General features: G+C 33.9%; 1 protein-coding gene across 1 annotated transcript; it reads right to left on the bottom strand.

Moving 5' to 3' along the window:
* Positions 1–5,961: 5,961 nt before the first annotated feature.
* Positions 5,962–20,622, bottom strand: LOC8262792 (myosin-6). The gene is made up of 39 exons (XM_048376585.1): positions 20,151–20,622; positions 17,530–17,658; positions 17,136–17,279; positions 16,768–16,913; positions 16,519–16,675; positions 16,340–16,398; positions 16,085–16,244; positions 15,615–15,764; positions 15,388–15,524; positions 15,119–15,265; positions 14,906–15,007; positions 14,282–14,339; positions 14,088–14,189; positions 13,643–13,680; positions 13,371–13,497; positions 13,092–13,262; positions 12,877–13,008; positions 12,662–12,771; positions 12,519–12,579; positions 12,022–12,199; positions 11,731–11,936; positions 11,477–11,596; positions 10,811–10,909; positions 10,075–10,287; positions 9,808–9,947; positions 9,551–9,665; positions 9,411–9,455; positions 9,228–9,305; positions 8,955–9,125; positions 8,689–8,844; positions 8,404–8,589; positions 8,151–8,279; positions 8,006–8,076; positions 7,827–7,926; positions 7,613–7,669; positions 7,457–7,513; positions 7,135–7,215; positions 6,953–7,035; positions 5,962–6,544 (listed from the first exon to the last, which is right to left on the bottom strand). Exons 1-39 carry the CDS (start codon positions 20,151–20,153, stop codon positions 6,430–6,432), a joined length of 4,533 nt encoding a protein of 1,510 aa, XP_048232542.1. The 5' UTR covers positions 20,154–20,622; the 3' UTR covers positions 5,962–6,429.
* Positions 20,623–21,530: the final 908 nt, after the last annotated feature.

Here is a 21,530-nt window from a genome sequence, read left to right as displayed (position 1 = left end):
TGAATAGAGTTACACATGTTGATCTAACAAAATGAGAATTTGTGCTAATTATCCTATGCAGAATCTCAAGGTGATTGTGAAATGCCAAGAAGATGAAAATTCAAAAATGTGGGTTTCGTTTTTTGGGTACAAGAGGATTCATTGCACACTCCACACCCATCAGTAGCTGCATTTTTCATGGTTTTGATCCCTTCAAAACTGGTAAAGGCACTTAGAAAAAAAATGGGGACTTCCCAAAATTTTCCTTGAAAAAGTAGCCAAGAGAAATACAAGAAGAAAATGTTTGGAGACTTCCAAATTAAATTAATGTCTCCAATGAATAAACTTAAGAACCGCGTTTAGATATATGTTATTGATGCACATGCCTCATTCTATTACTACATTACTGGGCATGCATTATCTCAATTAATTAAGGCATTAAATTGAGAATTGAAGAGGGTTAATTTTAATTGCTAAAAATTATCTTAATAACCGTCCATATTATAATTGAAAAATTTTGTATTTTTTTTTTTTTTGGAGTCGTGAAACCATGTGATGACCCATCTTAATTAAATGGGTAGTGAAGTGAGGAGAGCTTAATTAAACCCATTTTACATTCTCTTCGAAATTGGGAAGCTAAGTTACTTAATGTTGGCATTTTGCCCCTATTAGAAGCTCAAACTGTGCCATGTTTTGTTGACAATGTAAAGTCAACAACGTTGCTTATGTGTAATATACAAACTATTTCTCCACTCTCTTCCATTTTGCTTTACAAGATTCCATTATCTCTGACCTCAATTAAAATGGATTTATTCTTATCAAAATGGGTTTAAAATTTCTATAATTGGGTCACATAAACACTTTTTTATATAAATTGTATTATTTTCATATGAATTATACAAGTATATTTTAAACTGTTTGGTGAGATTTGAAGTGAATACTTGTTTTCTAGGCCTACTAAATTCCCTTAATTTATCTTATTTTATGTACTTCAAATTTCATTCACACTACCTGATTCATCATCATATAAATTTAAATATTCAATTTCAAACCCTAACATCTTATTTTTCATTTAAAAAATCCCCCATTATTTTCTTTTGTTGTGAATTTAGGTTTTCAATATATTAATTAGACTAACCTTTGAGGAATGCTAACTAACATTAAATTCACAAACAGTCAAAAGAAAGTAAGAGAATAAAATGGTCAAAGTTGAAAAATAGGCATCTTGATTTACACATGCATGGTGATCATGTTAATTTATGCTCTTCGAGGGTTTCTTCCTTTGTAGTTAATAAATTCTTCTAAAACAAGAAATATAATCCGTTTCCAACTAACTCGCTAACTATAATAACTGAATGAAACATAATAAATATATAATAATAATAAAAAGAAGGAATCAAGATCTTCAAGGTTTACCAAAAAGAAACAAGAACATGACTCAAGATTACATATGCTTACTTCACGTCATTAAATAATTAATGGGTTTTGATTTTAATTTACAAAGTTTTATTGTGGAAGAGAAGAATATGTGAAAACACATGAGACCACATGGAACATCCGTTTTAAGTGAGGATTTTTGGAATTTTAATAAACTTAGATTTATAAATTAGACTTTTGATGAAAAATTAGTCAAATTGGGGGATATGTAGTTTCAAATTTTGATTTATTTTAGAAAAAAGAAAGAAAATAATTTAATTGATTCTTGATGCATATATATTAGCAAACTAACATGTGCAACTATTCTATTTTTCATACCTATATATCATCTCTCAATATTCTCTCTTCTTCACCAACTAGCTAGAAGACCAGCTGCATGCAACTGGTTTCTCCTCAAATGATTTCACCTGTTTCACATCTCTTTCTTTATGGTGCTCTGTTGGTTTTGGACCCATCTCTCTCATTGACTACATATACTTGATCCATTTTGACCATCACCAACTTTATATAATTTTAATTAAGCTATCACTAATCTACTTTAAAAGGCATTTATGTAATTGAAATGATGAAGCTTTTCCCAGTAGAAGCTTTGTGCTATTGGGTAGTTGTTTCATACAATTATATAATATAATATAATACAATGTATATATCTTTCTTTTTCTAATTTCTTGTTTATATATAATTTTTTTTAATTCAGAGTAATTTAGAATATACTGAATATGACCATTGTTTATAATAAAAATATAATTTCATTTCATTTAATATAATACGAGACTGACAAATATTTACTATTATTCGATTTTAAAAGATCATAAACAGCATTTCCATAATTGTAGAAACCCTAATCCAAGACATGTGGTGTGTGCCATCACTATTAAGTATAGGTCAACAGCCTAAATCAGATTGAAAGAAACAACTCATCAGCACTTTTAGCATAGACCAAAGATATAAATCACAAGGTGATCAAAATGGTAGACAGACATTTGAAAGACAGTTGTCAAAATCTGAATGGCTAGGAAAAGGGCATGATTTCTCATTCAAGTGAAGAGAGTGACAGTTTGGCTAACCAAATAAAATAAAATAAAAACTTGACTATGCAAAATTTGCCAATTGTGCAAGTACATGTGGAGCTTTTGCAAAATTGACTTTGATGGGACTTTGATCAAATTGTCTGTGTTAAAGAGTGGTGCGCTCTTTGAAACTAAAACTAGAACCAATAGCTACACTTTTCCATGGGCCTTTGTTTTCTATTCACTCTTTATATCATTTGGCCCACTTATAAATGTTCTCTAACCCACCACAAAAGTACATTCACATTTCATTTTCAACGAATCTTTTAATTACTTAGACCACGGCTACACCTGAGATATGTATCTACTGTAACACTATTAAACTAGCCAGTAAATATTTTATTTTTTATATTATTTTATATCATAATTATATTAGCAGCCCTTTTCAAGTTATTGTTCCTCTTCTAAAAGCAGGTTCTTATACGTTACTCACGCGTCCGTCACTGAAAAACACTACTTCTTATCCGATTTGTATGTGTTAAAAGCATAATGCCGATAGCCTTTATCTTGAATCTGAATCGAACTCTTTGGTAAAATTCTTAATTGCATTATTTATAATTGTTCAAATACTTTGTTATCAATTATTAGCAATTTAATTTAATATAATAAATTCTTAGATATAAATAAATTTAAATATTAAAATCTTATATCATCTTAAGTCATAGGATCGAAATTCAACATAAATAAATTCAACAATTTAGTTGTCAGTAACTATTACTTTTAACAAAGATACATGCATGCTAAAAAAATCAGAAATCATTTCAAACATAACAGAATAAAAAGAATTCATGACCAAAAACATGAAAATTTTATGATGATAACATGAAATTGTTTATATAAAAAAAAAAGAATTAGGGTAATGAATGGTGATAATGATAATAGTATTAATTTTATGGAAGACCCACAGGAGGTGGTAGCTACTCCCCTTCCACAAGACTCATTTAAGAAACGTACACATTGAATCATCACCACAAATTTTGGTCTCGAATAAGATAAGACATATATCAATTCAGAATCGAGAATGGGGAAAATAAATTTGGGTGCAATTTCAATGTGGCAAGTCATGTGGGTATGATAATGACTAACTAGGGTTTCTTCAATTGGTCCTCTCCCCCCTCTATCTTCGCCACCATAAAACCCAACTTCAAAATGTATTTAATACCATGATAAAATTTAAAAAACAAAAATTGATTTTGATTATGATTTTTAACCTACGTACAATCGTCGGCTAGTTATTTTCTTGTTAATATTATCATTATGCAACATATAAATAATAGATTATTATTGTTATTTTTGCTGGGTCACTTTCCTTAGCATGAAACACCCTTATTGCTGAAGTACCCATTTGGAAAACAAATTAAACAGCAAATTTTTATCTCTTGTTTATAATGGAGAAAGAAAACTGAATGGTTGGTGTTTCATAAACTTGACATATATAATAATTTTTATGTGCATATAACAAAATAGTTATGAATATAGTCAATGTTGCTAAATCTTATTTCTAAATTTTAATCATAATTTATAATATTCCTGTCAAAAACATTATACCCCAAGTACTCCCATTATTCTTCAAGGATAATAAGATTTCAAGAAAACATCACATGCTGAATACTATAAATGAAATTTGTGTACATGTCACATATAGAGAGTATTGAAGATTTAAATAACAAAATAAAAGTATATGAAGGGGAAAGGCCAATACAATTAAAATTGAATTGGAAGATTGATGATTGGATATGAGTTGTATCCAATTCCAATCCAAGAAGCAAGATAAATACAAAACTTGCAACTCTAGGTTCTTTCCTTCTCTTGTTGTTTTTTTCACCATATTTTTGAGTTGAGCAAATACAACACATAGATGTCTCATTTAATAGAGATTTGGTAGGTCGACATTTCAAACTAGATTACTAATTTGAGAATGTGAAAGGGTGTGAGTTTTTAATATTTTGAACAAAATTTGATACGTAATTGATAAACAACAAATGTTGATGGTAATTGGAATAAGATAACTGATAAATAAATGAGAATAATGACAATGATGACAATGACCACATTGACAAAGGCATCGGGCTGAGGAGGCTAAGGTCAAGGGCCGACTTGTTGGAATCCTGAAAGAAAATGGACCCAACAATTTTAGGTGTGAAAGTTCATGTGGGCAGGTCAAGTTTTCTTCTCTAATCTCCCAGTGGTAACCCAATATATACATATAGCCTATTGTATAGAGAATCAAATATTAGGTCTAGATAGGGGACCTAAGGAGCAAAAAGACTATGGACCAATGAAATCCACTCAGGTGTAATTCTTTTAGCCAATATTTTTTAAAAAAAAATTAAAAACTAATTTCCGAATGCGCGTACTTATTTAAAAATATTTTAAAATAAAATATCTTCTTAGACCCATAAACATATATATGAATTAACTAAATTTCGCTTAAGGCTAATCCAAACACGACCCAACCCGCCATGAATAATAATAATAATTTGCTTGCCGACTGCTAAAAAAGAAAAGGGAAATATCCAATTACAGTTGTATAGCTATGGAGATTATAATGAAGAAAAGTTTAGAATAGAAATGGTCCAGTAGGGGTCCTTCTGATAATGAATTAATGGTCCCTAATTTACAAGTGAAGGCTGTCTCTGTTATGTGGTAGAGAAATGGTGTGTGGGTGAGAAGGGTTTTTTTTCATATTTGACCCAGGCATCCATCCATGTGATTTCCTCATGGCCTAGGCTACCAAAAGAATATATATATATATTTATTTATTTGAATTCTCTTTTTTCTTTTCAGATACTTGTCACTGTTCATTTATTAAATATTTATTATGAGTCAATTTTTTTATGACTGAACCTTCCGATATTTATTGATTTTATTTCATCAACTGAGGAAGCAACAGCCTAGACAATATAAAACTTTCAACTTGTGAATTGAAAAGAAATGGTTAAAAAAGCAATTCCTAATCATAAATAAAATGAAAAGACAATAACATCACCCTCAATAAAGAAAAATCTCCCATCTTTTGGGTCCAATAGATGTGAAGATTTCAGGTTCTGAACAAGCAACCAGTTAGTATTGTGTGTAAGGGCCCAATTTGCTTCAATCTTAGGATCAAACTATGAAATGACTTATCATTATTCTAGACGTAGTAAAAGATTCTTAAATAAACTCAGCTCTGCCATTATAAAAATTACGCCTAAGACAATGATAACATTACACTAATATAAAGAAATTCTTAAATAAACTCACGACACTAATTAATACTGCACAAGGTATCCAGGAAAATGCAATAAGAATCTTAAATAATATCATGTCCAAGTATAATTAGATTGCTCATATTCTACTAGCAAATTGAGTCCATAGAAAAGTTTCTTTCTAGCCGTCAACCACACTTGGTCATCCATCCAAGAAAAGAGGCATATAAGATTGAGTAGAACTTCTTTACAATGAAGAAAGGAAAATGAAAAAGAAAAAGGGCATATAAAAACAAAGTAAGAATTCCCATATATATTTGTAATAATAATGTTTCATGATTTGTTTCTTTATACAATGAAAATTGGGTGGAGAGAGCAATGCCTCAACCACAGATATAACAATGAAGCTATGCAGAGTCTTTTTCTAAACTCCCCTATAACATTTGCTGCCCAATTATGGCAAACAAAAACCACAGCAACTACCAAATATAGATTTCACTAAAGAATGCACTCAACTGAACCCGACAGCAAGAAACCTCCTTGCGCCTCGCAAGGATGGATTTTACAAATTTGAATCTCAAGAAAAAGAAAAAATTAATAAATTAATAAAAGATTTTACATGAAGAAAAAGAATATGTAAAGAGGGAAAAAAAAAAAAAAAAGAAAGAAAGAACTTTACAACCACCATATCACTAACCAGACTGATAGATGCCTACTTCAAACAAAAAGGATGAGAAGCTTGGGCTTCCTTAGCCTCACTCGTGCAAAAATTCGAAGGCTGGGTTCCCAAGAAGTTCTTCTGCTGGTTGAACATCCACGAAATCTCTCTCTTGCAATGAATTAGAAAGGTCCTCAACAGAGAACGGGATGCTGTATAAGGAATCATGCATTAGATATTATTAATAGGAGTATATTTCAAAAGGCAACATTTCTTTTCATAGAGAAAAACGCATGGCAGTACTATTATTTCTGTTGAAGGTCTTATTGAATCGATACATGCCATTTCCATTTAGATATGAACTTATGTGCAGTGTGACGAATGCGATGTTTGATATTAGACGAGTAAAAAAAGAATAATGGATCTGATAGGGATTGAATCATAGTGATCTAATATGGTTACTGATATGGATCATGATGGAAGAAAGATTAGTTACCTTAAAGTTTTAATAAATTGACAGATCAGTTAGCTTTATTTCATTTTTACGCGCATCAAAAACTCAAGTAGGAAAGCTTCCAGAATACCAAATCAAGCATATAAATATATGAAGAAACTCTCACCCAGAATTGTCATCTAACAAAAAGGAACTGCTCACAGCATCACTGGAGTCTTCTGTCATAAGTATCCTCATGCTAGAAATGACCTGAAGAGAGAATAAAGTTGAAAGTAAGATGCATTCAAGATCAATGATAGGAAAACAAATATCAAAATCACCAATGAAGAAAATACTTCACAAACTTACACTAGGAGAAACACTTCGAGTATTATAGTTGTCATCCCAATACAGTGTACAAATTCTGTAGAGCTGCTGCACGCTCAGGATCTGAACAAATAAAGCATTCTAGTAAGGAAAAGAGAGCCAAACCAAAACTAACAAAACCCATCTTTTCAGTACATTGACGGGAAAACATTGGGCAAACCCCCACGAATAGCTACATTTGGAAGAAAAGGGCGGTTACCACATTTTTCAACTATTTTAATTGCTGGTGCAGAATAACCTTATTTAACAAATAAAGTTTGGGGTTGGGGGTGGTGTGTCGAGAGAGAGAAAGAGAGAGACTTACAGGGCACAGATCATTGGTGATTTCATCATAGGATATTCTATATTTCTGATGTATAACCTGAGGACCAAGATAAGAAAATAAGGTAAACAATAAAGAACAAGATTACCATTATATGAATATTTTTAAAAAAGAATAACAAACACATCACTGCCATACCAAAAACCCAACAGCCTGTCTAATGTGCTTTAGTTCATCCCAAGATGCGCCTGCATACTGCAATCAGAGGAATTGAATGCATGAGAATCAAGGAAAGTTATGCACAAGAGAAATCAACCAAGGATAAGTGCGATCACATGTTCAAGACACATTATGCAGAATAACCAAGAAATGAGCCAAGATGAACCAGACAAGTTAATGTAAACATAACTACCTCTTCTTTTGCTTGGCAGCACCATAGCTCTAATTCAGCTAATCCGGCTTTCACATATTCACCATTGCTAAATGTACAACACTCACGACGCAAAAGAAGACTGCACATTACAGAATCTCCATATAAGGAAATTTGTTGGTAAAACATGAATCTATCGCATTAGTAAGATGACTAACTACCTATTGAATAATTGTACATTGATGTATGAGAAAGTTTGAGTATAGATCTTCTGGATAAGAACGGGAGGCACCTGAAATACCAATAATGATGAGAATATTTGCGCATTTAAACACAACTAAAAGAAAAGACAGTAAGAGGTCGTACAAAGTTTTGTTTCAAGGTGCTCAGGAGAATGTTGAGACTATCAATTATGCTCTGCCAATGACTAGAAGGAGAATCTTTACCAAAGGACCTCCCAGATCTTAGTGCACTTCCTTTAGATGTCCTGGGCGCCTAAAATCAGCATAATTAAACAAAATGTTAAGTTACAGTACTGAGATGTAAAAGATCAATCTTGCTGAAAATGGCATGATATAGTTGGGAATAAAGAGATGAACAATATAGGAGTGCGATATACCTGGATGCATAATGAAAGCAAAGAAGACAATTCCTTCTTCAAGTTATCTCTAATGATTCCATAAATTTTCTCAACATATGCCGCAAGCTGCTGCTTGAAAAGCAAGGCTGGGTACTTGGCTTCTACTTGGCGCACTACTGCTAGTGCAGCAGCAAGGTTGGAAGAGGAGGGTGAAGAGCGAAAACCCTAGAATTCACCAAGAATGCAAATTAGAGAAACAATTCAAAACCTTGGAGGAAAAGCTTTAAATATCACTAGATAACGAATCAAGAAACCATTATATACCATGGCCATCCTCCCAAACAAGGATGCTGCAGATGATGGCTTCTTATTTGGTGTTGCTCCACCAGCACCAGCTGCCTTTAGACTTTTTTGCAGCAAAAACAACAAAGTAGATGTATTTGACAACCAGTAAGCCATATGATCATTGTTATCTTCATTCTGCAATAAAAAGTAGGCTTATTGTTGACATTTATTTTTCAGTGGAAACACTCCATCTGATTAGCGCTCTTTCTAGGAACACCCAGCCACGAAATAATATAACCAGTTACCTCGATTGCAGAACCAATCATTTGAATGAGACGATCAAAAACACTAGTCTTTTCAGCTTCAAAGGACTTCCAGTGGAGAAGACATTTGTATATGGTAAATGCTGCAACAGGCTTCCCATGACTAAACCCGATGTTGTGCATTACACAATTGATGAGAGCATCAATGTTCTCCTGTTGCAAGAATAAGAATTAAATGTTGGGACTTCGGACCACCTTTTTCATAAAAACGGGAAACTTAATATACGAAGCAAATGCCAATACATAAGGACATACATGTTGACGTTCAATATGGGATCTCCTGAACTTGCTATCTGACTCTGTGCCAAACACTTTTACAGGTGTCTGTGGTTCCTGCAAAAGGAAACCCATCAACAGTCATTAAGAGAAAAGTAAACTATGAATACACAAAAAAAAAAAAAAAAAACATTAACATAGATGATCAGTGGAATAGCTTACACTGGCTCTGTGCTCCTCATTCACATGGTGACCATTTTCCAAGTTCTGCCATTAAAAGGAATCTTAACATGAGAGAAAGAGAGAGGTTGGGGAAGAAGGGGGAAATGGAGGCTCAACACAGTTTTGCAAAATATGCATACCGGCACTGCTGGAATAGGAGGACGATCTGATGTCTTCTTAACAGGTGTCTGGAGCAAAGATTGCTGCCGGAGAATTTGGTTCTCAGTTTCCATATCAGTAAATTTTTCTTCAAGCCTGAATAAGTAAGAGTTGGGAAACAATGAGAGAAGCATGGGGTATTAGCTGGTATGCAGAACCATCAATTTCCCATATTGCATACAGTTAAATAATAAGACCGTTGCCCCTATCAATAATGAAAATTAAACATGATAACAACCTATGCATAGCAGTCTTCAGTTCAACTATTTTTGATTCTGCCTCCAAAGCTTGCTTCAATCTTTCTTCACTTATTTTGCTCGTCTCTTCAAACTTCTTCTCTGTTTCATCAATTTTCTTTTCCAGCGAACTAACCATGGCCTGAAATTTATCACAAAAATGCAACTGTGAAGAAAAAATGAAACTCAGATGCATGATCTTAAAAGCTTGGAGAACACTGCTTACTGCCAATATATAATATAAAGACCCCTAACAATCAGCCTCCTACCTTTAGTTTCTCATTTTCTGTGGTAAGCTTCTCTAGCATTGCATTGTCAACTACAGGAACCTCCTGTATAACAGGGATAATCTCTTTAGCCGTTTTGGCAGCCTCCCGTTCCTTTACTAGCATTTCTTTAGTTTCTTTGAACTGAAGTTGCATTTCTTGTAAAGCAGATTGCAGTTTAGAATTTTCTTGTGTTTTAGCTTCTTCCAAATCAGCCTATACATAGAACATAATTAGAACTTGAGAAAATAAATCAAGAAACCCAAAAAATTGATGATGAATCATCATAAGAGGAAAAGTAATATGGATGGATTCAGTGTCAAGAGTGATTGACTATGCTAGTCTTTTCTTACAGCTTCTTATAGATTTATGTTTTTCAAAGCTATATGCTCAACAATTAACATCCCCTGTGTTTGTTTCTAAATGCCATCTCTTTTACAGAAGAAGGATAAAATGAATAATATGATTTGTTCCTCTATATGCCCAATATAAGTAGAGGACAGACCAGAAGCTTGTATAAGAAACATTACACCTCTATCAATCTTAATGATCATTGTTCATACTTTATCAAAACTGAAGTATGATCGAACAAACAGATTTGGAATATATGTCAACAACGAAAAGACAAAATAACTGCTTTGAAAAAAATTAAAACCCCAAAGCTGGTGTACGCAGAAAATTAATGAGTTGGATGAGAAAAACATTACACAACTGCTAATCATAAACTAATATATATTACCCTCATGCGTTTCTCCAGCTGAAGTCTCCATGTCAATTCTTCAACTTGCTTTTCCAATTTGTTTTTAGCAGCTTGAAGAGCACCAGTTTCCCTTGCAGCCTATTAATACAAAGAACAAGGCAAAGAATCTCAAATTTCAAATGTTGAAACAACAAAAGGAGTAAGTTCACCTGTTCCAAAAGGTCTACATAATGTCAACAAAACAAATTGGCAACGATTAAAAATGACATGGAATTAGTAGCAAGCAAAATGCTGATTAGAGGAACCACATCCAAGCAACAAGTTTTTCCAAAGAAAATTTTCATTCCAAACAAGTTTTGCCTAAAACGATGTTTGCAATGTCACATGCACTTGATTGTGCTTGGAGTTGCAGCCCAAACAAGTATAGCAAACATCTTTCTGTTGCACCATCAGTTCGGAAAATGGACCATTACAATTTCAGAAAACAAATTGACAAGGGATATTCCCAACATAAGCAGAACAAGACTTTTCAAGGACCCTGCTCTTGAAAAACCATTGCACTTGAGCAAGGCCTCTTAGCACATGGCAGAAAATCAAACATAATAAAAGAAAAAACCATGCAAAGAAGACAAGGGTTCCATCCCGAACATTCCACAAACAATTTTACAAGACCAATGAGAAATGAAAGAAGAGAAAGAAACTAACCATCTTAAGTGTCCGTAGTTCTTTACGAGCAACTCTTCCTCTCCACGCACATTGTGCTGTAATTGTTGCTTTCTTTAGCTCCATAAAATGCAACCGGGCCAAGTATTTGCGACAATGGCTCTGGGGTACAGGAGAAAAATGTCAAGTCATGATGGCCAACTCAAAAGGGCAAGAAAAGTAGTCAAACAAATCCTTCACATGTACAGAAATCAATAACAACATATTAATGGTGAATTCATAAGGAATAATCTTACCTGAATTACAATTGCTGCTCTAGTCCGCCTCCTGAAGCGTAACTCATCCCGAGCAGCCATCCCACGCATACACGTTTGAATAGAAATAGCAGAGCAATACAATTCTATATAAGCTTTCCTAGCAACATACATCCTCAAATACGTCTGGATCCTTAGAGAAGCAGCCTCCCTAAGCATGTTCTCGTAAACTTGACGAGCAAGTTGTCCTGTATTGAGCATAGACAAATCGATGTTTCTCAATACAAGTAGCATTACCAGCTAACTTAGAAGAACCAAGAATGGAAAAAGCACCTCTGCACGATGCTTGAATATGTATTGCAGCCCGACGGAGCATGATGAAACTTCTACGAGACAAGTAAGATCGCACTTTCCTTTGAATAATGCTTGCTGATCTCCCCAACACCTCACTTCTACGAGTATCCAAGTCTGCCATTTGACCAGCCCTAAGGAATACCTTTGTTTTACCAATCTGCAAGATCGAATCCTCATATTAGTGCACAGAACCGTCCTCAAAGATTACTCCATCTACAATGTGGATGCAGTTCCAACCAAGGGCAGAGTTATAAGAAATATGTTGTAGCTGCTCATCAAGCAAGCTCTTATTATCAGATTCACAATGACAAGCAATAATATAAACTTCCACAACGAAATTGTTACACAAACACGACATTAGCACAAAGTATATAAAGATATATACTAGACAATAATAGGACACGTGAATCTTCAAAATTATACAATTGAGAAGTATGCATTTTAGAAGAAAATTCATTCACTTCTCAGAAAATTACCTGATAGCCTTCAAGTCCCACTTTCTCCAGGAGCCTCTTGCAAGCAGTAATTTCATCAGAACTAACAAAAAATTATAACAGAATACAGTCAGAACCTTCAATGCTGCAGCAGAAAATCTTACTACTGAGCTAAAATAGAATACCTGCCATCCAATACTTCTGGGGCAAGGATACTAAATCGGTCAACAAATTCATCAAAAGGTTTTCGAGTAGGGTATCCAGCACAACTAATCCTAATTGCTTCCATGACTCCCTGAAATGAGACATGCAATTGATTTGGAGATAACATACTGAGGCAGTCCTAATTACAACTTTAACATAGTAAAGGACCAAAAATAATGCACATTTGAAATCTCACCCCACATCGTAGTTGTTGAAGAATGTTTTTATTCTCAAAGATGGCTGGCTTAAGAAGATTGTTAGGCTTTACACAGCGAATGTAATGTGGCTCAGTTGCACTGAGAGTTTCAAGCAATGATTGCAGTTGTTGCTGCAAGAAGTAGAAAACAACCGTTCAAAACCACAGGATCAAAGCACATAACTGCACAAAATTGGAGAGAGAATATATGACACCTTAAACCGAGAACCTATTGAAGAGAACTTTGACTGTTTGGAGGATTCTTCAGCTGAAAGCGGAAACAATCCTGAAACAAAGGAACATGTAGAAGCACTTAAGAGTGCCTGATGTTCAGCAACAACATAGTCCTTGTTCTTGTCCAGAAACAGTTCAGTTTGATAAGTGACCTGGTTAATATATCAAAGCTTTGTCAATAAACTCCAAAACCAAAAATTATAATTTTGACAGAAGTACAGAAATAACTGAATCAGGACATGTAAAGAAAATGCACTTACATCACCAGCATAATGGCAAATTGTGAAGTCACTTCTAGCTAATTTTGGCTTGCTGAACCGTTTATGATTTTTAAATGTCTGGTACAACTTTTGTGCAAAAGTTTCATGTGTTGATCTTGGAAACATACTACAAGAAAAAGATCACAGCTATGTTATCATGCAGAATGATCAAGAAGAATTGATAAGGCAGTTGTATTAACTTGAAGAACTTCAACTTGTTGATACCAATGTGAAATAGAAGAAAAATTAATATGGTTGCCAATTATGCTTACCAAGCTTCATCCAGTAGAGCAATTATGCCACCAGGTTTCTGAAAATAACCAGGAAAAAGTAAATCTAAAAGTAAGTCAAACATGAATTGTGAATGAATGAATTCAGTGGTAAGGGGAAAAGGGGAATGCCATAACCTCATAAATATGTCCGTTTGGTTCCAAAGGAACCCATAACAACAGCAAGCATGCAATTTTAGTAGCCAATAATAAGATGAATAAACAGTTTAAAACAAACCTCAAAAAACAACAGTATCATCAGTACAATGACATGAATGCAGAAAGTCAAGCTACATGTTTATTTATGACACAAGCGTTATGTTATTTGCAGTAAACTTGTTCATATAAAACATCAATAACATGATGTCAAGGATTTAACTTGGCATTTAGCACTAGATCATAGCACATAACCAGTCATACTTGAGACAGAAGTTGGAGAAAGAAAAACCTTTTCAATGAGATCCAGAACATCTTGATTATCAACAAAATCAATGTAGCTCCAATCAATCTCTTCTTTTGTATATTCTTCTTGCTCCATTTTGAATACATGCTGCCCAAGATATTTATTCATTTTAAAACATGAAATAGGATGAAGAAGTGCAATGACATCTAAAGCAAGTAGCAATGACTTTCCGAATGTACCTGATTGAAATGTTGCTGAAGTTTTTCATTGGTCAAGTTGATGCAAAATTGCTCAAAACTGCAAGAATAATATAAGACAAGCAATCAGATAAAAGAATCAGACAAGCAACCCGAAGTTCATCTCACCCTGACTGATCCGATGGATATGAACCCTCCGTTGTGCATAGAGAAAATTAAAAAAAAAAAAAAAAAAAAACTAATGCCTGCTGTATACACCACAAAATCCTCAAAATGATTGGTAGTTAGTTATGTTGTAGGACACCCTCAAAGTGGTAAGGAAAATCAACATTGGATGACCAAGAAAATTGACCGCTCCGCTAATGATGCATCAGGGAACCTCACATGCCCACTGGAGTTTCGTGATCATGAGAGCAGGAACACTAAAGCTCTAAGGTAAGTATGTTCAACTACCATAAATCTAATATCTAACTCAATGAATATAGACTTGCCATAATTAATGTCAAATACCTCTCCCTTGTTCCTAAGCATCAAACCACACATAAATAGAACTTACATTGCCTTAAGACATGATGTCAGGCGTGAGACACTTAAATCGAATGATTAGTTCTCTTGAAGAACCAGTCCCTCTCAATAATGAAAACAAAAGGCATACCAGTTATGCACCTGTTTGTTTTGAAACTCTCAAATCCATAAATATCCAGCACGCCAATTAAGGACTTTGAATCAGGGTCTTGACCAATTGAATTATTAATCTTATCCACAATCCTGGAGGAAAGAAGAGAGGAAATATGAGCAATGCTAACCGAGTGTATGCTCTGATCAAAAGATTCATGACTGAACAATGTCAAATTAATGTGTAAGCAAGAGTGAGCTTACCAATCAAACAACCTCGAGTATACAATTTTAGCCAATGCATCTCTACTAAGAACAGCAGATTCTGGATCCAGCCACTTTGTAATGGTTTCGTCACGAGTTACAATCACACGTTTGCAGAGAGAGTCTTCTAACGCCTTCACATCACACCTGAACAAAATTCAAATTTCAAAGTGCAATTCCTGTAGTTATGAAAGCACATGGGGTGCACATGTTTTTGACAATAGCCTGTCTACTAGGGTATGGATGTGCAAATCAAACAGCTCATTTACATTAAAAGCTCAGCAGCAGTTCTTAGATGAAACCGAGATTTTTCATCTTTAGGCATAGATGAGTCTGTCTCCTTTCCTTTTGCAAATTCAATATTCCCAAGATGGAGGACTGCAGCCACAACTCGAAATATGGCATCCTGAGAAGGTAACAGAGAAACTGAATTATGAGACTTTTGCACTTGAATGAGTGCAATTTTTTTTGCTTCAGATATCTCCTTATAAAATACCTGCTCATCAGAACTTATTCCAACAATATCCATTGCCCTCCTTGTTGCAATATATTCCTTAGAATCATCAATACCATCCAATTCATAGCAATTGGATTGATTTAGATAATGAAATGTCCTTGGGTTTCCCAATTTGTACCTTTGAACATCCTGGTGAATGATTAAGAAAAGAAATAATGAGACATGTCTAGGAGTTGGAAAATTAGCAATTGAAACTCTTTTTAATCTTCAGAATGATGCTGCAATGCAGTGTGCCATTTCCATTGCCAACATCACCTGCTCATGTTACTAGTACTAGGGAACACCAGCCAAGGTTTAAGGATATTGCGTTTCACATGGGCAAGGGGAGAGGAAGAACTATTACATGTGTTGTAATTTAGTTAAAAAAAACCAATAAATATTGAGCTTATAAAAGTGAAAAGAAAAAAATCCTTTTCCGTGAACCAACAATTCGTAACACTACCCATTACCTCTTGCGGTGCAGCACAAAGCATGTAGAAGCAGTGATAATTTCTCTCAGGATCAGAAACCTGACAAACACGTGATCTTTCTAGCAAATAAGTTCTGATAGCAGCTCCTGAAATCCTTCCCATCTGATCAAACTGAATCTCCACGAACTTACCAAAACGACTGCAGCATTCAAGGGATTTATATAAGAACACAACCAAATCACATGCATTTAAGAACATCCATAACCTATACCAATTTATCATAGATCTTCCCACCTCGAGTTATTGTTTCTAACAGTCTTGGCATTTCCAAATGCTTCTAAAACAGGATTGGACTGCAAAATGATTGAAAAAAATAGAAATGCAAGTGTGGCATCAATCATCTAAAGACATCATATTTATTAATATTTTCTTTTATCTGCTAGTCACAGATGAAAATCACGAGACTCTATTACCTCCAGGACTTGCTGTTCAACAGTTCTCCCCTCGGCAACAGCTCTCCCTCCCATGTATGCAAGATAACGCATAAGCAATTTTGTGCTTTCCGTTTTACCAGCTCCACTCTCACCGCTAACTAAAATTGATTGACTTATTCCCTCATTGATCATTAACCTGCATCCATAGACAATGGCATTTTCAGTTATCAGAAGAGTAATGAGAACAAAAAAACAATTGAACAGCTAAAATACACTTGAATGACGTACCTGTATGCAGCATCTGCAACAGCAAAGGGATGTGGACTCAGCTCACCAAAGGCCGCTCCTTTATATTGTGCCATCATATGACTATCATAGAGATGCGGCAACTTTCTGAACGGATTTACAGCAATTAATATATTTCCTGTGTAAGTCTGGAGACAAAATTTAGTCTATCAGCCACTGAACCTTTATTGATAATAAAGTGTGTGAAATTGAAGGCAAAACAAGAAAAATATCCCAGTATTTGTCTAAACATAAGGCAATCGTATAGAAAGCATAAAAACGTACATCCTGATAAATTTAATCACACCACATCCATCCTCCAAGCAAAAACCATAAGGTATAAAATTCATCTATTACTCGCAAATACTCACATAAATTTCATTCATATCATATCTTGATCTTAAATTCTGCAAGACTCCAGGTTCATGCAAATAAGCCAGCTTTGTCATGTCATCAACTCCGCAAGGTGGAGCTTCAGCATCTTTAGGATATATATTGGAAGCTTTAACAACCACCTGTGGTTTTCAAAAATTATGTAGAAAAGAAAAGGACACAGAGTCAGCACCTCTCTTTCTTTCTGTTATAAATCTTCAGAACAGGAAACAACATTAGTCCAGATCAAAACATGCATGAAACAAAGCAGCTGGACAAGACAACAAGATGAAGTAGTGAAGCACTCCACCTTATAACTTTAGTAGCTGATAGTTAAAACCAAGGTGATTGAAACATTTACAGATATTAAGAAACGTCAACAATATCACCCACCGTCTTTCCTGATGTGCAGAGGACCTTAATGTTATCACCCTTCATCTCCACAACTTCACCATCGATCCAAGCTACATCGGGATCTTCCAACCAAACAAGAGATCCAACAACCAGAGTGACAGCAGCAGCCTGCAAAGCCAAGAGTGTTGAGGGTTTACTTCATCAATTAATTGTATCATTTGTTTGCTATGCATAAGATTCAAAATTCATATATTGCATTTGTGCTGCAAACAAACCCTTCCAATTATCTATATAAATAATTAAAATGGCAAGAAAGAGGTTTGTTTGTCTTTTCAATGTCAATGAACATACAGAGATATCGAAAGGAAAAGATTGTCAAACTAAATCTATAAGTATGCCAAGTAAACCAAACAAATGGATGCTGAATAAGATAATATTTCTGGTATTACCATTCCCTGTAAACAGCCAGGTACCAACTTACATTGTTAGTTATATCCAATATTTAATTTATTGAAGTTGTTCTATGGATCAATTTATAAACTTATTCTTCATACTTGATACTCCAGCATGCATCCCCCAGTGGATAAAGAAGGCTAATGGCAAGATAAAGCAAATGATAGAGGGTACCACGTAACCATGCCCACTAGGGGCATGCATTGGCCAGACAAGCTGATAAAGTTTATCATATTATACTTGTTTCATCATGAAATCCAGGCCATGAAATCCAGTCCCAAGCCCCATGTCATCAAAAGATCAAATCTGTTGAGCAGGATGCACTTAGAGAAGGATGGGGGCAGTTAATTCAAAAGCAACTTTTTAAGGCAATGTCAGGCCTAGCAACTGCATATGGCTTGATGCAAGGCTTTATTGGAGCTCGTAAGATGGGCTTTGCCACTATATTAGCTCCTGTTCAATAACGAGAGTTGAACGACAGTATGCAGGGGACAGAGGCTTCAGGGAAGTGATTCTAGAAACAAAGAGTTCAATGCTCTGTCCTATCTCTGGAAAATGCCATGGTAGTAGCTGATAAATTAGCTTTAATGAGGTCTATTAAGAAGCTTTTCCAAAAAGAATGGACGTCAGGATTGTGCATATTTATAGAGGGCATATAACATGATAAGCATGCTTATACCAGTCAGTGGCATGTCCTACAGTAATAGTTGTCTAATGTAGATAATGCTTTGGTTCGGCAAACAACTCTAAGATTTAGTTCAGATTAAGTTACAAGGTTAACTTATAATGAGTCTCAAATACCTAAACCACAATATGCTTAGTGGAAGGAGATGCTGAGATTAGCAGGGATTTTTTAAGAGTAATACAAGTATGACAGAAGCAACAAACTAATGATTCGTGATAAAATGCTACATGCCTTAATTATTGAATATTTCTGAAATTATTAAATTAGTTTATTACTGATGGGTTGCTACAGTTCTTAAGTTTTCTTAATTATGGTATCGAAACTGGAAGACAGAAATAATTGCAAACTTGAAAGCACTGAACATGATTACATTCATGTCACTTAACAGATTTCATCAGAATTAAACCTTTACTTAAATTGCCTTCAGTCGAATTGAGTTGACATAAGTTACCACAAATGGAACATATGAAACTGTAACAGCTAATGACTAGAAAATCCTAAACAACAATCCATTGTCTAATAATAGCAATGCTTTAGTTAGTAAATTAAACCATAACCTTTTATGTTGAAGTCCATTATGGTCAAGCTCTGGCACACATGAGCAAGACTCTCAAATTCTGTTGTTGCACATTTTTTAATAAAAAGAAATTCACATTAGCACAAGGTATGTCTTATAGGTGGGAGATAGAAGCGACTAAGGCTTAATGAAAACATCTAAATTTGACCTCTAAATATTTAGTGATGATTAAATTTTGAAACATCACTAAAATTTTATGCAGATGCTTACTTGTTAACAAAATATATGCCTTAGCACAAGCCCTCTTAAATCTGACTGCAATTGACACCAATGTAGGTTATATAATTAACACAAATAAGAGATTGACCTAATAATTTCAACAAAACTTTGTATTTTTCTAGTCAGTAGTCCAAATTATAAAGATAGAATTCCTCCAATTCCAATGCAAGACTCTTTTACCATGCAGTGAAGAACTAAATATGATGTTGGGTGAAGCTAAAATCATGAATAGCTAACTAATAGTAAATGAAAGCAAAAACTATGGCTAGAGACTAAAGACACTCACCGCCAACCTTCAAATTGCACATCTAGAAATGCTAATCTGGCTGGACCAAAACCTTAGGGCTAAATTCAACTACATTGCTCTACTAGTAACTAATTATGCTCAACATAGTAAACATAGAAGTTAATGGTTGTAGCTCTACTTCTAAAACTAAGATGAGCATACCCCAAAAATATACATATGCCAATGGAGATCAAACCGTCAAAGCACAATAAAAAGAAAAACTGGCAATGTGAAATTAGCATATAGCATAAACTATCCACTTTCGTTCCAAGTCGAGCACAGATCAGTCAACAAATAAAGTAAAACTACAACCACCCATCAAAGTGTCAATGTACAAGTAAAAATTCAACATGATTTCCATAAGAAAGAACTTCAAAAATAAAAACCAGAAAATCAAATTAAATAGAGATAAAAGCTAAAAACTTTAAATAAAAACATACCATTTTATCAAAGTTTGACCAGATCAGAAACTTGGGTTTTTGCTCTTGGATCTACTTCTACAACCTTCACTATCAAAAACCATTCAAATTCAAGAACCCAAAAAAAAAAATTGTCTTTTCCTTCGTGGGTACAACTTAGAATCGACTTACACTAATAAATCAACAAGAATACAAAAGAATCTTTGAAGAAATGGAAACAAATCTAACTTATGAAGAAAAAATAAACAAATAAGAAATTGAGAAGCTTAAACCCTTCAACAAAATGCAAAACTTTTATTGAAGAAGAGAATAAGCCTCTCTCTCTTTTTTTTTTTTTTCTTCTCTTTATTTCTATTTTTGTATTTGTGGACCTCTTTGCTGTTAAAGCAAAACCTTTTGTTTTTGTTTTTGTTTTTGTTTTCTTGAATTGTTTGCTTAACGTGTATGTTCTTTTCTTTTGATTTTGGGTTTTTTTTTCTTTTTCTTGGGTCAAGATTATTAACAAAGTATTTTTAATTTGCTTCTTGTTGTTGTTATTATTAATTTGCTTCTTGTTGTTGTTATTATTAATTTACTGTAATTGATTGATAAATTAAGGAAAGAGCAAAGCGTTTAATTTGAGTTAGAATTTTAATTACGGGGATGCCCTTGTTTATAGGCTAAAATTACGAACCCTTTGCAGTGACAGCTATAAACATGGGTCAGATGTTGAGTCCACTCGGGGCTTTTGTCCGAATCTTGCATGCAAATGCTACCAAATCAAATTCCCTTTGGCGGTTGATTTAGGTTCCTGTTTTACAATAATTACTATTTCACAGCCCCTAATATTTTTGCCTTTCTCCCACTTGCAGCCCTCAAAACTTTTTCTTTGATCTTTCGAAACATTAAAACCTGCCTTTATAGACCATATAAAAAATACACACAAATTTGAACAAGTTAATGTGAATGTATAATAAGAACATGATTTAAGCATGGCAATATGGTATACAAGATAATGTCCACTCTTATGCAAGCAATGGCTCTTTTAATTATTTTTATATGACAAATTTGATGCGGTCAATTTTCGCTCTTTTTAGAATTCTTGTTCTATTTTTCTTGTTTCGAGCTTAATCGAAAAATCATATATTTTGAACAAAATCTTTTTTAATTAAAATAATTTTTAAAATTAATCTAACCAAAATTAAATATTCAAAACGCTTTGTTCAATCGGTTATTATTTTTAAAATATATCTTTGAAGAAATAATTTTGTAGTAAAATGTCAAAAAATAATAATTAAAGGGAAAGCTAGCACTGTTACTTTCTCACTTTTTATATATTTCAATGTTTATTTTATAAATTTTAAAGAGTGATTTGATGAAGAAAAAGGTATTATAATAAGTTGATAACACTTCTTTGAAAAC

The sequence above is a fragment of the Ricinus communis genome, chromosome 7 (genome assembly GCF_019578655.1).
Source record: "Ricinus communis isolate WT05 ecotype wild-type chromosome 7, ASM1957865v1, whole genome shotgun sequence".
Lineage (NCBI taxonomy): Eukaryota > Viridiplantae > Streptophyta > Magnoliopsida > Malpighiales > Euphorbiaceae > Ricinus > Ricinus communis.
The sequence above is the reverse complement of the archived record's forward strand: the minus strand, read 5'-3'. Positions and strand labels throughout refer to the sequence as shown.